Source organism: Salvelinus fontinalis, chromosome 9, assembly GCF_029448725.1.
Source record: "Salvelinus fontinalis isolate EN_2023a chromosome 9, ASM2944872v1, whole genome shotgun sequence".
Taxonomy (NCBI): Eukaryota; Metazoa; Chordata; class Actinopteri; order Salmoniformes; family Salmonidae; genus Salvelinus; species Salvelinus fontinalis.
Genome location: NC_074673.1, coordinates 18,955,233 through 18,968,658, shown reverse-complemented (window position 1 = coordinate 18,968,658; position 13,426 = coordinate 18,955,233). Strand labels below are relative to the sequence as shown.

General features: G+C 40.5%; 2 protein-coding genes across 4 annotated transcripts; both read right to left on the bottom strand.

Annotated features, from left to right (window-relative positions):
* Positions 1 to 1,094: 1,094 nt before the first annotated feature.
* On the bottom strand, positions 1,095 to 7,202 carry LOC129862215 (hypoxanthine-guanine phosphoribosyltransferase-like). Of its 3 annotated transcripts, none has more exons than XM_055933643.1 (10): positions 7,133 to 7,202; positions 6,663 to 6,731; positions 6,152 to 6,255; positions 5,352 to 5,535; positions 4,899 to 4,964; positions 4,699 to 4,716; positions 4,338 to 4,420; positions 3,594 to 3,640; positions 2,988 to 3,064; positions 1,095 to 2,345 (listed from the first exon to the last, which is right to left on the bottom strand). In XM_055933643.1, exons 2-10 carry the CDS (start codon positions 6,675 to 6,677, stop codon positions 2,298 to 2,300), a joined length of 642 nt encoding a protein of 213 aa, XP_055789618.1. In that variant the 5' UTR covers positions 6,678 to 6,731; positions 7,133 to 7,202; the 3' UTR covers positions 1,095 to 2,297. The 3 variants fall into 3 exon arrangements, with proteins under 3 accessions (XP_055789618.1, XP_055789620.1, XP_055789617.1); XM_055933645.1 differs by lacking the exon at positions 7,133 to 7,202 and adding an exon at positions 7,068 to 7,086; XM_055933642.1 differs by lacking the exon at positions 7,133 to 7,202 and having other exon boundaries at positions 6,663 to 7,055.
* A 1,261-nt stretch (positions 7,203 to 8,463) lies between these two features.
* LOC129862213 (26S proteasome non-ATPase regulatory subunit 7-like) lies at positions 8,464 to 13,144 on the bottom strand. Its single transcript, XM_055933640.1, has 8 exons — positions 12,986 to 13,144; positions 11,777 to 11,868; positions 11,520 to 11,612; positions 11,304 to 11,401; positions 11,068 to 11,148; positions 10,808 to 10,899; positions 10,454 to 10,652; positions 8,464 to 9,334 (listed from the first exon to the last, which is right to left on the bottom strand). Exons 1-8 carry the CDS (start codon positions 13,057 to 13,059, stop codon positions 9,086 to 9,088), a joined length of 978 nt encoding a protein of 325 aa, XP_055789615.1. The 5' UTR covers positions 13,060 to 13,144; the 3' UTR covers positions 8,464 to 9,085.
* Between the last annotated feature and the right edge of the window lie 282 nt (positions 13,145 to 13,426).

Below are 13,426 nucleotides of genomic sequence, written 5' to 3'. Positions count from 1 at the left end.
ATGATGGATGGTGCTAAATACAGGGAAATTCTTAAGGGAAACCTGTTTCAGTCTTCCAGAGATTTGAGACTGGGACAGAGGTTCACCTTCAAGCAGGACAATGGCCCTAAGCATACTGCTAAAGCAACACTTGAGTGGTTTAAGGGAAAACATTTAGATGTCTTGGAATGGCCTAGTCAAAGCCCAGACAATCCAATTGAGAATCTGTGGTATGACAAAGGCTGCTGTACACCAGTGGAACCCATCCAACTTGAAGGAGCTGGAGCAATTTTGCCTTGAAGAACGGGCAAAAATCCCAGTGGCTAGATGTGCCAAGCTTATAGAGATATACCCCAAGAGACTTGCAGCTGTAATTGCTGCAAAAGGTGTCTCTACAAAGTATTGACTTTGGGGGGGTGAATAGTTATGCACGCTCAAGTTGTTTTTGTCTTTGTTTCACAATAAATATTTTGCATCTCCAAAGTGGTAGTGTGTTGTGTAAATCTCATGATACAAACACCCATTCGCTTGCGGCAACAAAATAAGAAAAATGCCAGGAAGGTGAATACTTTCGCAAGTGAATGTAGTTCTGTACAAAACAGTTAATCTGATAATACTTGGGACTGAATATAAAAATACTTGCTTATGTTTTCCAGTTTCTTGAAATACTTTGCAAATGCAACTTATTTCTAAATGTAAACTGAAATGGTCTTAATTCCTTTTACATTTTAGTGGAGCAGGTTACAGTAGTGAGTGCATACATTTTCATACTGGTCCCCGGTGGGAATCACACTCTACCAAATGAGCCATATCATCACAAACCACTTTGTCTAAATGTTTTTGCCCATGTTACAGAAATCTATATCGGTCCGTTAATACTAGTAAAGCCCCACTACTTTTGTGAAAAAAATGTTTATCCTAATATATTTATTAACACCCTCAGCACCCCTACTTCCCACAGCTATGTACAGTTGAAGTCAGAAGTTTACATACACCTTAGCCAAATACATTTAAACTCAGTTTTTCACAATTACTGACATTTAATTCTAGTAAAACTTCCCTGTCTCAGGTCAGTTTGGATCACCACTTTATTTTAAGAATGTGAAATGCCAGAATAATAGTAGAGAGAATGATTTATTTGAGCTTTTATTTCTTTCATCACATTCCGAGTGGGTCAGAAGTTTACATACACTCAATTAGTATTTGGTAGCATTGCCTTTAAATTGTCAAACGTTTCAGGTAGCCTTCCACAAGCTTCCCACAATAAGTTGGGTGAATTTTGGCCCATTCCTCCTGACACAGCTGATGTAACTGAGTCAGGTTTGTAGGCCTCCTTGCTCGCACGCGCTTTTTCAGTTCTGCCGACAAATGCTGTATGGGATTGAGGTCAGGGCTTTGTGATGGCCACTCCAATACCTTGACATAGTTGTCCTTAAGCCATTTTGGAAGTATGCTTAGGGTCATTGTTCATTTGGAAGACCCATTTGCGACCAAGCTTTAACTTCCTGACTGATGTCTTGAGATGTTGATGCAATATATCCACAATTTTCCTTCCTCATGATCTTGAAAAACAACTTTTCATGACTCCAACATAAGTGTATGTAAACTTCCGACTTCAACTGTATGTCAGCCTCTTGGCCTTAAATGCTTCAATAAAATAAAAAAACAAGAGCAGGGTGCAGATTTCTCTTTTCTTTAAAGTCATTCCATGGAAGGCATCTCTCTTTCTAACACACACAAATTTAAGATTGACAGCAATATTAAAATAGGATTGTTGGTCCTTGGTGAATGAAAACATTGCCATTATTAAACAAAATTGTTACATTACATTCCAGGCTTGTCTTTGCATGGGCATGGCATATGAGCTAAACAGCATCATTGGTTTGTACAATGCAGTACATGACTTGACTCACATAGATTTTACTGTGGATATATACAGGCGCCTGAGATCCTGTGGATTGTATTAAGCAACATAACAAAATCCATCCTTACTAACATAAATCAGATGCAGAGGCATCCAAGGCCCCAATATAATATATAATTACAAATCTAAATAAAAAAAAGTGTTCTCCCAAAACTATCTTTACACGAATCCTCTACTTAAAAACATAACTCATCCCATTGCTTCCAGGGGAACAAAAATATGAATTCAATACATTTTTGTTTTCGCAAATAGCATCTTGCAAACTGAATTCACAATCCATGTGTTCACATTAAGTATGTTTCATACATAGATAAATAAGGTTCAGAACCCTAAAAAGCTCAGGATCATCACAGTGGTCCTAGTCTCTCGTCATCCATCTGTCTATCGCCTCAGCTCACACTTTGTACTTCTCCTTTGCGTTCTCGTTCAGTATACAGATGTGCTGCACAGAGCAAAAACACATGGTAAAGTGTAAAAAGAATACACCAACAGCAGACTTGATTAAACTGACCCCTCATACATACATTGAGTGTACAAAACATTAGGAACAAGTGTTCTTTCCATGTCAGACTGACCAGGTGAAAGCTACCATCCCTTATTGATGTCACTTGTTCTCCTTCAAATCAGTGTAGATGAAGGGGAGAAGGCAGGGTAAAGAAGAATTTTCAAATCTTGAGACATGGATTGTGTATGTGCCATTCAGAGGGTGAATGGGCAAGACAAAAGTAGGTGTCAGGCGCACCAGTTTGAGTTTGTCAAGAACTGCAATGCTGATGGGTTTTTCACACTCAACAGTTTCCTGTGTGTATCAAGAATGGTCCACCACCCAAAGGACATCCAGCCAACTGTGGGAAGCATTGGAGTCAACACGAGTCAGCATCCCTGTGGAACGCTTTTGACACCTTGTAGAGTCCATTCCCCGACGAATTGAGGCTGTTCTAAGGGAAAAAGGGGGTCCAACTCAATATTAGGAAGGTGTTCCTAATGTTTTGTACACTCAGTGTATATATTTCACTAGGTTGACATGCTGTATCTCAGAGAATATAACCAAATATCAGGATCATCTCCAATGCAGCGAACTTACACTGAGATCTCTGAAGTACTCGTTGTAGTCCAGGGCATATCCCACCAGAAACGAATCTGGCACCTCAAACCCAATGTCTGACCAAATACAGAGACGGACATAATTCACTGCACAATACAATACTAAGCTACATGTAAGTTATACATCTTGCTGTGTAGTATTACGTTAGCAGTATCAAAAGATCTTATGGGATGAGTTTTGCATTAGCATTTCATAACATTAACACAGATATAAAGTATGTTTCTCTTTTCCATCTCTGGAGGTTAGCTAGTTGACTCCTGTTGTCTGTGACTGGGATTGACCCTTTAGCTGCAAGGGTCACAGAGCAGGTCAAAGGTAAACAGCTGTCCTTGCAAAACCATCTTAGAAAGCTTATCCAACTCTGACTTAAAGGAATGACATACATCACTAACCATTGTATAGAATACTAGTACTAGAGTACCATGTTGACCTACACATTCAAAGTCGATTGTTAGATACGCATATTAATCCCATGCGAAAAATATAACTATTATACGTGGTCATCCTGCCAAAGACTTTCTAGTACAGCAGTGTATCAACGGTGGGAAGGCATGCACGACACACACAAACAACGGCAGAACTCACAGTCTGGTCTGTAGCCTGAGCTCCTTGGTGTTCTCTTGACTAGAAGGCTGAAATAACAATGCATACAAGCACAGAACTGAATAGGATCTCTATGCAAACCATGCTCTTAATGGCATGGCATGCATCGCTCTCAATGACATGGTCTTCAACAATCTCAATGACACAGCTAACAATACAATCCACTCAATGGCCTTGCATTGTTCAATAACATAGCATAAATACAATGCGCTCAACACAGCCGTCTACAACCTAAACTAGCGTCAAATAGTCCCTTCCATAGCAGAGGGATATCCAATCCCTCCACAGTTCAATTAATAGTATGGTACATAGATTAACTCTTAATCTGATCCAGTCACATAACATCTCTAAATCAGTGCTTAAGGGGAGAGTGCCCATTACAATAGATGGAGAGTGCGGTCATTAATATTGCTGTCTAGATCGACAAAGGCTGCGTTTACACAGGCAGCCCAATTCCAATATTTTTTCCAATAATTGGTCTACTGACCAATCACATCAGGTATTGTCACATTATATCTTTTTTAGAGCTGATCCAATTGGTCAAAAGACCAATTAGTGAAAAAAATATCTGAATTTGGACCCCTGTGTAAATGCAGTCAAAGAGTGACATTCTGAGCTGAACCACTTCTCTGTCTAAATCAGGGCTACACAGCACTTATAGGGAACATTCAGTAAGCACAATATGGGAGAAAAGGAGTACTGTGTGCTTAATACATTGGTTCTCACCTGACGACTTTGACCATCTTTGGATTGCAGTCACTCAGCAGTGATAGCAGTGTCTCCATAGTCCTCCCTGTCTCCACAATGTCCTAAACACGTCAGCAGGACAGATACCGTTGCATAAGGGGGTTCAATTTAAGGAGTGCAAGGAAGTCCAACAACAATTCAAGGCAAGCAATTCAATATTAATGTGGACAACCATAGCGATGGTACACCCATTAGTGAATGTGATTTGCACCCTGGTCATATAGCTATAGTTCATGTGAGAGCTAGTGTGCGCCACACATTTATGTACAGCAGTTTTAACATTTACAGAGATTGAATTTTCAGATTATGTGCTAAAAAGACACAGGGAAATTGGTCTTACCTCAACTATCAAAACATTCTGTAAAGGAAATTAGAAGACAATTGATCACATATATATATATACTGTAGATCAATTTGTACATATAACGAAAAATCCAATAATTAAACAAAAATACAGCACCTCATTGGTTAAAGGATTACAACTTCACTCCTAAGATATTTGTATTTTATCTGTGGTTATGTCAAGCAATCAAATCTCACCTTCCCAGTTAGAGTTGAGAGCTCGTCCCCTCCGATAACTTTGACAATGTTTGTAGACTGGTCATTCTGGGGACAATACACACACATCAGTAAAACTACACATCTCACCCAGGAAAAGGGTGATGGTCTACTCTAAATAATCATAAGGTCATCTAGTATTACATTAAAAGACATGTTGGCCAATGGAAGTGTTATCTGCTCATGCATCAGATGAGAGTCTAGTAGCAGATCACATTGTGATTTAGCCAACCCTTGTGTCATGTTTGTCATCATGACATGACAGACAACAGATAAGAGGGGTTAGCTAAACAAACTGATCTGAGACCAGGCTAAACACACACAGAGAGAGAATAAGCAACGGCTGCATTGCTTACATATAAAGATTGCCATCTTCCTTACACAATTGGGGGGCTATTGAAGGAGAGTGAGAGAAACGTGGAGTGGTTCACTCACGCAATAGCTCTTTAGCCTAATGAAATCCACAGTCAACGGGACAGATTTATCGCTGTTCTGATTTAGGGTCTTGATGTAGTCCAGCAGGTCGGCAAAGAATGTATAACCTCCTTTGAGAACACACAGTGCTACTATATGGTGTCCCCCCATGTCCCGGACTATATCACGAGCCAGGCGCTCAGTCCTAGAGAGAGACAGAAGGAATAGAGAAGGATAAAAAAAAGAGAGGAAGAGAGGGCGATACAATGGCATGGGACCTGAAATTTCGGTGGAGGCTCATCAATCAATCTTCAGATGGTTTGTGATCTGGTCAGTCAGAACATCATGGTTTAAGGCTAGTATTGGCCATGTGTGGAAAACTGGCTGAAAAGCTGCTGACTGGGTCAAATCAAATGATCTGGCTGGAGTCCTACTATTCATAACAGGGTTTAACATGGCATTCTACAACAGGGTATCCGACTAACAGTGTGATTCATTCATAAGGCTGCTGCTTGCCTTCTCCCTGTCTGCAATGCAAATTGATGATGGCTATACACCATTACAAAAAACAAAAAAAATCACTGCTGGTTTAGATGCCTAACACTGATTTGTCTAACAAATATGTCAGTGAGCTCTATCCGACAAAATACCTTAGCAACCATGGTGTAAATTAAGGAAACAATGGAGGCATAGAGGAATTTGCACGAAATTAGAGTTATGATTTACTCCACAAGGGAATAGGAAAATGTGCAATTATGTTATAGTACAGTAGCCTACCCAGGCCCCAAGAGTGCCAGTCCAGTGGTGATGGTTTGACTTACCTGTCCATGATCAGTCCATGGGGGATGATAACCTGGTCTAAATCCTCCTCATAGTGTTTGGGGACACAGAAGAGGTCCAACTTATACCCCTTATCATCAGGTATCTGAAGGAGCAAAGAGATAACACATTTAGGAAATGATGGCACATAAATGTGCAATTGGGGTGACCAAAAGTCTTCGCAAACTGAAGCTCCACACACACGAGCCAGGAGCCCTGGCAACGTTTAAGCTTGCTTTAAACCACCTGTTTGTGGGTGAGACAGAGATAGGGTGCAGACCCGCTTTTAGGACTCCATAGCCTACTTGGTCTGACTAGCTGCGTGAATTCTGAAATTATGTCAACTGACAAATAAGTAACACGCTAGTGATTTATTCACGTCCCGCAATCCTGATGTCATTATGAAACCAGACTCCGACACAACTCTGAAACGTCCATTCTGCAGATTACCCTTCACCCAAGAGGGGCCTGACTGACATTACAAATATAACATAGGGACAGGGTACACCTTACCTGGATATAGGCCATATCGCCGCTCTTGCTGTTCACGCCTCAAATATCACCCTAGTGAGGAGTCATGCCCTGATCAATAGGGAATAAGAATGTTATTTAGCTTGGTGGGTGTTGCGTCTCTCGTGCTCGCTCTTCCTCGCCTACTGCCTACTTTACCCAGGGCGAATAGCTTACATACGATACTCCAACCTTGCTCTCCCTCCCCTGGGGGTTATAAACCCTGACGTCACAATCCATTTTACCGATCAAAATCTGATTTACCTGACTTGAACATTTTATAAAATCCTACCGCCGTATTCCTCGTTGCATACCATAGATTGCATGGTACAATTTTCGAATTAGCTACTAACGTGAGTGTGAAAATAATTGAATCCTATTGGCAGTTTGTCGTACAAAAAAACACACCTTCCGTTATTTTACTGTATGTTAGAATCCAAATCTACGCAGAAACGCATCTTCGCCATACTAACCTAGTGCTGCGTCATGACAAGGATGATAATAATAAACGCAGAGGCTTCAACCACATTGTAGTTACTCCACAATACTAACCAAAATAACAGTGAAAAAGGAAGCTTGTACAGAAATATGCATCCTGTTTGCAATAAGGAACTAAAGTAAAACTACAAAAAATGTGGCAAAGAAATTAACTTTTTTGTCCTGAATACAAAGCGTTATATTTGAGGCAAATCAAACAAATCACTGAGTACCACTTCATATTTTCAAGCATGGTGGTGACTGCATCACGATATGGGTATGCTTGTCATCGGTAAGGAGTTTTTTAGGATAAAAATAAACAGAATAGAGCTAAGCACAGGCAAAATCCTAGAGGAAAACCTGGTTCCGTCTGCTTTCCAACAGGCACTGGGAGACAAATTCACATTTCAGCAGGACAATAACCTAAAACACAACGCCAAATCTACATTGGAGTTGCATACCAAGACGATATTGAATGTTCCTGAGTGACCTAGTTACAGTGACATAAATCGACTTGAAAAACTATGGCAAGACTTGAAAATTGCTGTCTAGCAAAGATCAACAACCAACTTGACAGAGCTGGAAGAATTTTTAAACAAATAATGTGCAAATATTGTACAATCCAGATGTGAAAAGTTCTTAGACTTACCCAGAAAGACTCACAGCTGTAATCGCTGCCAAAGATGATTCTAACATGTATTGACTCAGGTGTGATATTTCTGTATTTCATTATTTTTATTTTTTGTACGTCATTACGGGCAAAATTCCCACTCTGGCCCTCATACCATCATGGTCACCTAATCATCCCCCGTTTACAATTGGCTCATTCATCCCCCCTCCTTTCCCCTGTACCTATTCCCTAGGCCATTGCTGTAAATGAGAATGTGTTCTCAAGTCAACTTACTTGGTAAAATAAGGCTAAAATATATTTTTTAAATTGGGTATTGTGTGTAGATGGGTGAGAGGGAAAAAAATAAGTCGAGGGGTATGAATACTTTCTGAAGGCACTTCAACTATTAGTTCATTGGCTGTAAAGGTTGTGTCATCAAGTAACCCAGTATAGGTCCTTTATCAATAATCTTTGTCTACAGTTAATCCAAATGGAAAAATAAACTTCAAACCACTCTTCACTTGGTGTTGTGAGAGAGATTCATAATATGCAGTCCATTACCAGACTTGAATGCATCCTCCCCACAAATGTCAGGCGAGGCTTCATAACCTCACAATTATCCTCCCTGTGTTTCTATGACATGAAATATCATACAGTACAACAAAATACACCCAAACAAAGGCAAGGGGCAAAAGAAAAGATTTGCAAATTAGAAACTTAATGAAAATTATTTAATATGACCCTACTTTAATGAGTGATACAGAAACTGAAGGTTCCTTTCACCACACACACACACACACACACACACACACACACACACACACACACACACACACACACACACACACACACACACACACACACACACACACACACACACACACACACACACACACACACACACACACACACACACACACACACACACAACACCAGGGTCACATTCAGGAGGGGGCAATTTACTGAACGTTGGAGATAGAAATACCAGAATAGAGCTGACCTGATTCTTCACATGTCAAAAAGGCATGTCTGTTCTAGAATATTGATTTCTATTTGAGGTTCTGTAACGTTGTGCCCTACTGAACGCAGCCCTGATGGTGCAGAACGAACATGTTCTCATTGTAGAGAACATCCAACACACATAACCATCCTGTCACCCTCAGCACTATAGTTATTCAGTGCCAGTTATGACAAAGGGCAAGTCTCAAATGACACCACACCCCCTTATAGAGCACTACTTTTAGCTAGACCCATATACAGATGACTGTGGCTCAGGCCAAAAGTAGTGCACTATCCAGGGGAATAGGGTATGACAAAGACGAACACCAATAGTGCACACTCATTTCTTCTTTTTCTCATCTTTCCTGGACGAGGCGTCGCCTTTCTCCTTCTCTTCCTTCTTCTCCTTGTCCTCTTTCTTCTCTTTCTTGCCCTCTTCCTTCTCCTGTCCCTCCTTCCTCTCAGCGTCACGGTTGGAGATCTTGTTGTTGATGAGGTTGTGGAGAGCCACCACTGAACGGATGAGGGACGCCAGGTAGACCACTAGCATCTGGTCATTGGTCTTCAGGTAGAAGGCCTTTGTGAACTCCTGCAGGGAGAAGTGGCAGGATTAAGGCATTGTGTATTATGATTAACTAAACAGTGAAAATCTGGTGGAAAAATCCAGACTATCTGTTCATTGTAATGAAGTAATGTAAACTCACCCCATTCCCTTCAAATGTGTGCAACCGCTACATTCAAACGAGGCTACAAAGAAAACTGATGGGACTGTAGCGACTGTGTTGACTTCAAAATCTGGGGTGTGAACTACGTTTCTATTCAAGCGTTGATCGACATGGTAATGGCTCTATAGTATTGGAGAAAAGTTGAAAAAACGGACCCTCCGTTACAGCTTGACGTGTCATGCCGTAACGTACAGCACGCATAAAGCAACTATTTCTGTCTTAGAATCTCTCTCCACCAGGTGTAGCACTTCTCTCATCGTTTAAAAACAAGAAATGGACAGTGACGGGGTAAGGGGGGATACCTAGTTATTTTTTGCGTCATCACTGCAAGTGATCATGATTCTCAAAGCCGCTGTTAACTTCTGAAGATCACTTTAGCACCGCCCTAAAAACCCAATTCAAATTCGACACAAACCTCCAAATAGGTATGTAATGACACATTATATAAACTCTTTATAGTGTTTTATTTACATTTTAGAGGCGATAAGGTAATAAGTTGGACAGATCAAGTGAAAAAAAGCAATTTTCCCACAACTCCTCTCCTTCTCACTACCACGCATTAGTTTCGCTTCCCCATCCGCCATTTTTTTAAAGACCCGACGGAGCTCATTGCCTTCTTGAATCATGCAGAAACAGGCAGCGTGGAGGTTTCGGCATGAATTCTGTTAAAATTGTGCTTTACAATGGTATTGACATTACAGTTGATCTGGAAATATTACGTTTTTTGGGCGCTAAAATAAGGTCAATAGTACGGACCAAGGCGATGTACAAAAGTGAGTGAGTTTACGTTAGTAGATCATACCACGCAAATTTATTTGATTTGAGAAGGAAAATTTATCTGTGTACTCTTTCAAAATAAAAAAGCTAATATTGATTACCATGCCAGCCACCCCCTGCCCCCTTTCTCCCACATAACCCAGCCTACTCACACACATTACCCCATCCCCACACCACCCCCATCCTAAACCTACACCCCAGCTTACTAGAAGGTTGACATCAGGAAGCAGGTTGAAGATGTCCTGTAGGTGGTAGATTATTTGGTGGTTGATGGGCAACTTGCCGGCAGCCACTCTCTCCAGGTAAGACCTGATGTCCAGCAGCTTGGAGTTGAGCCCCTTTAGGCCATGTACCTGGTTAGTGATACGCTGTGACAGAGTACCAACTGTTGTGTCCTTGATGTCTCTGTAGACGGAAGAAAAATGGGGTAGAATATATCAAGTTTAGTCGACATTAGTGCAAATCTGTTTGGTGCGATGTTAAGCATGAAACTACAGAAATAATGGAAAATCCATGAAATGTTTGGTGTCTGCGTAGTCCAGATAAAAAATGATGTGTACCTGAGAAGGTGCTCCACGCCCACCTCCTCTGCCTCCTCGGCTCCAATCTCACTGGTCACATGTTCAAATGTTTTGGAGGTCGGGGTGCCGTCCTGGAAGAATGAAGAGACAAGAACCCTTTTAGAGTAAAAGTCTTCCTTCCTTTCACAATAATCAATTGTATGCCCAGTCCAAAATCAGCCCACAGCCCCTAGGGTTGGCTGGTCCAGGGTTTGACTTATTTTGTCATTTAGTCTCAAACAAGTCTATGCTCCACTTACGTCATGTATTTCCTCCACCGAGAAGTAGGCTTCTGTAGGCAGGCCCAGGTCCTTAGGCTTTACATCAATGATCACTAATACCTGAGGGTGAAAGTGCCATACAAACACAGTCAATGCTCACTTAATTATCTGCTGCATAATCAATACAATTTAATCCTTTCAACAGGAGATGAGATATATTTCTTACCGATATTTAGGTATTAATGTGGAATATTTACTGGGTGGAAAGCACTTACTGAATTGGTGCAGTATTGCTTGATGAGTTCATTGATGGCAATATCATTCTTATGTAGTTTAGGACCTGTGTGATACCAACCCACTATCCTCTCTCTGGCTGGAGAGAAGAGAAGGAAAAGGTTTAAGAATCTCATAGCCACACTTTGTAGAAGTTGATGAGACTGAATGTATATAGTTTAAATGTAATAATCTATAGTGTGTGTGTGTGGTCTCACCATTGACTTTCTTGAACATGTTGTACATATTCTCCAAGTAGTCATGATCCAGGAACCACACTGAATCATCCTTGTCATCCTCATCAAAAGGCACTGGCGAAAAACACAATCAATATTGGATCCAACAACAGGCTTAGCTATATAGCTAAACGTTTAGTGATCATAATTATTAGTTGAGTTCTCTCACAAATATGATAAAGATGTTATAAACTAGTCACAAACATGTTATTGTAGTACATGGAAGGAGAAGAACTCACCTGCAAAGCTGTTGGACACATCAAGGACTTTCTTATGCCAAGAGCCGAGGAGGACACCCACTACTCGCTTTTGGTTGCCTACTTTCCCTATTCTGTCAAAAGAGCACATTTACACAATCAATATCATAGGATGTCTTAGTGGAAATCAAACAAAAACTTAAAAGACACAATCCATGAGCTTAATCACAACAAAATCGTAACATATAGTACGAATTGGATTCGTAACATATATGAATTGCAATATATATATATATATATATATATATATATATATATATATATATATATATATATATATAGCAGGACGTAACATAAGAAATGGATGACATAGTACACAATATGATGACGTAGTACACAAAAAACTGGGACCACTTTTTGCTCATGAGTACCACTTTCAAAACTACTGTAATAGTAGAATGCCCAAGGTACAATTTCGAAATTGGGTAGTGCATCATCAGTTTCTCCTCTTGTCATGTTAGTCATTGCATACCTCAGAGAGCTATTTATAACTTGTCAGAAATGTCCAGATCAACTAGCCTATGTCAGCAAACGTTCTTTAGCTAGGTTTTTTAGCCCATAGATTTTGTTGTAATGTTTGAGTTACTCAACTATCACATGGCAAAATATATAGAATCGCAAGAAAATGTGTTATGAAACAGCAAAATGTTCTCTGCATCCCATGACAAAATGCGTAGAATTTCAGGAAATAAACTTTAAATCTGCTTAATGTCCCCCCCCACCCCCACCCCCGACAACAAGAGGGGTGTAAACAGTTTGCCATAAACAGTGCTTGTACCAATAAAAATAGACGTGGGGGCGCGGGATGTTCCCCAATGCTGGAAGGCAGGCCCGAGTGAAAAGGTTTGGAAACCTGAATAAGCAAACTAGAATACTTATCCCTTGCTAAGTTAGCTAGCTAACTACTCTGATCCATAATGACGCTGTGGCTAAATTCTTCCATAATTAGTGAATGTTGCTAACTATTTGCCTGTTATTACAATTTACCAGCCAAAATAAACTAACTAGATATACTACTGTCATTGCTAACAAATGCACAGCTTTAAATGGGTTTCTGACTCAGCAGGTTAGCTGGCCAGCTAACGTTAGCTATGCCTGGCTGCAACATCATCATATTGTACAAAAAGTGGCGAGCTAGCAGAAGTAGCGAATGGATGTGATTTCCAAACATATATATTATTAATTACATACCTATTAAAATGATCCACCACGCTGAGCAACACAAGTGGATGGACAACAACATTTTCTACCGCTAACTCCGGCATTTTTGAAGCAAAGTGTTTGAGGATGCTAGCTGCCTAGCTAGCTACTTCGTGTCGAATTGTTTCTTCTTCTTCTTTGGTGGGGATTATCGGCAGTTGGCATACAACGTTATGGTGCATTACCACCACCTACTGAACTGGAGTGTGGGCCAGAGACGGGTAGAAACTAAATCCTACCTGCCAGCCCTGTTTCTCTTAAAAAAGATAACAAAATATTTGAGACTATAACTAATGACGTTTTACTCAATATACTATGTAAACTAATTTCCTGTATCCCCTTCTCCCTCATACTAGATCTCAGCCTCTCACTTTCCCCATGACACTGTCCACACTGTAGCAATACATGCTCCACGGTCTCTATTTCCTTGCA

What these genes read in the sequence shown, in the direction of transcription:
- LOC129862215 (XM_055933643.1), bottom strand. An exon ending in CATGGACTGATCATGGACAG is followed by an intron (nt 5,536 to 6,151) that starts GTAAGTCAAACC and finishes GTCTCTCTCTAG; the next exon opens with GACTGAGCGCCTGGCTCGTG. An exon ending in TTAGGCTAAAGAGCTATTGC is followed by an intron (nt 4,965 to 5,351) that starts GTGAGTGAACCA and finishes TATTGTCCCCAG; the next exon opens with AATGACCAGTCTACAAACAT.
- LOC129862213 (XM_055933640.1), bottom strand. Translation starts at nt 13,059, where the DNA reads ATGCCGGAGTTAGCGGTAGAAAATGTTGTTGTCCATCCACTTGTGTTG. An exon ending in GTGGTGGATCATTTTAATAG is followed by an intron (nt 11,869 to 12,985) that starts GTATGTAATTAA and finishes CTCTTTTGACAG; the next exon opens with AATAGGGAAAGTAGGCAACC. An exon ending in GGCGTGGAGCACCTTCTCAG is followed by an intron (nt 10,653 to 10,807) that starts GTACACATCATT and finishes TTCCGTCTACAG; the next exon opens with AGACATCAAGGACACAACAG.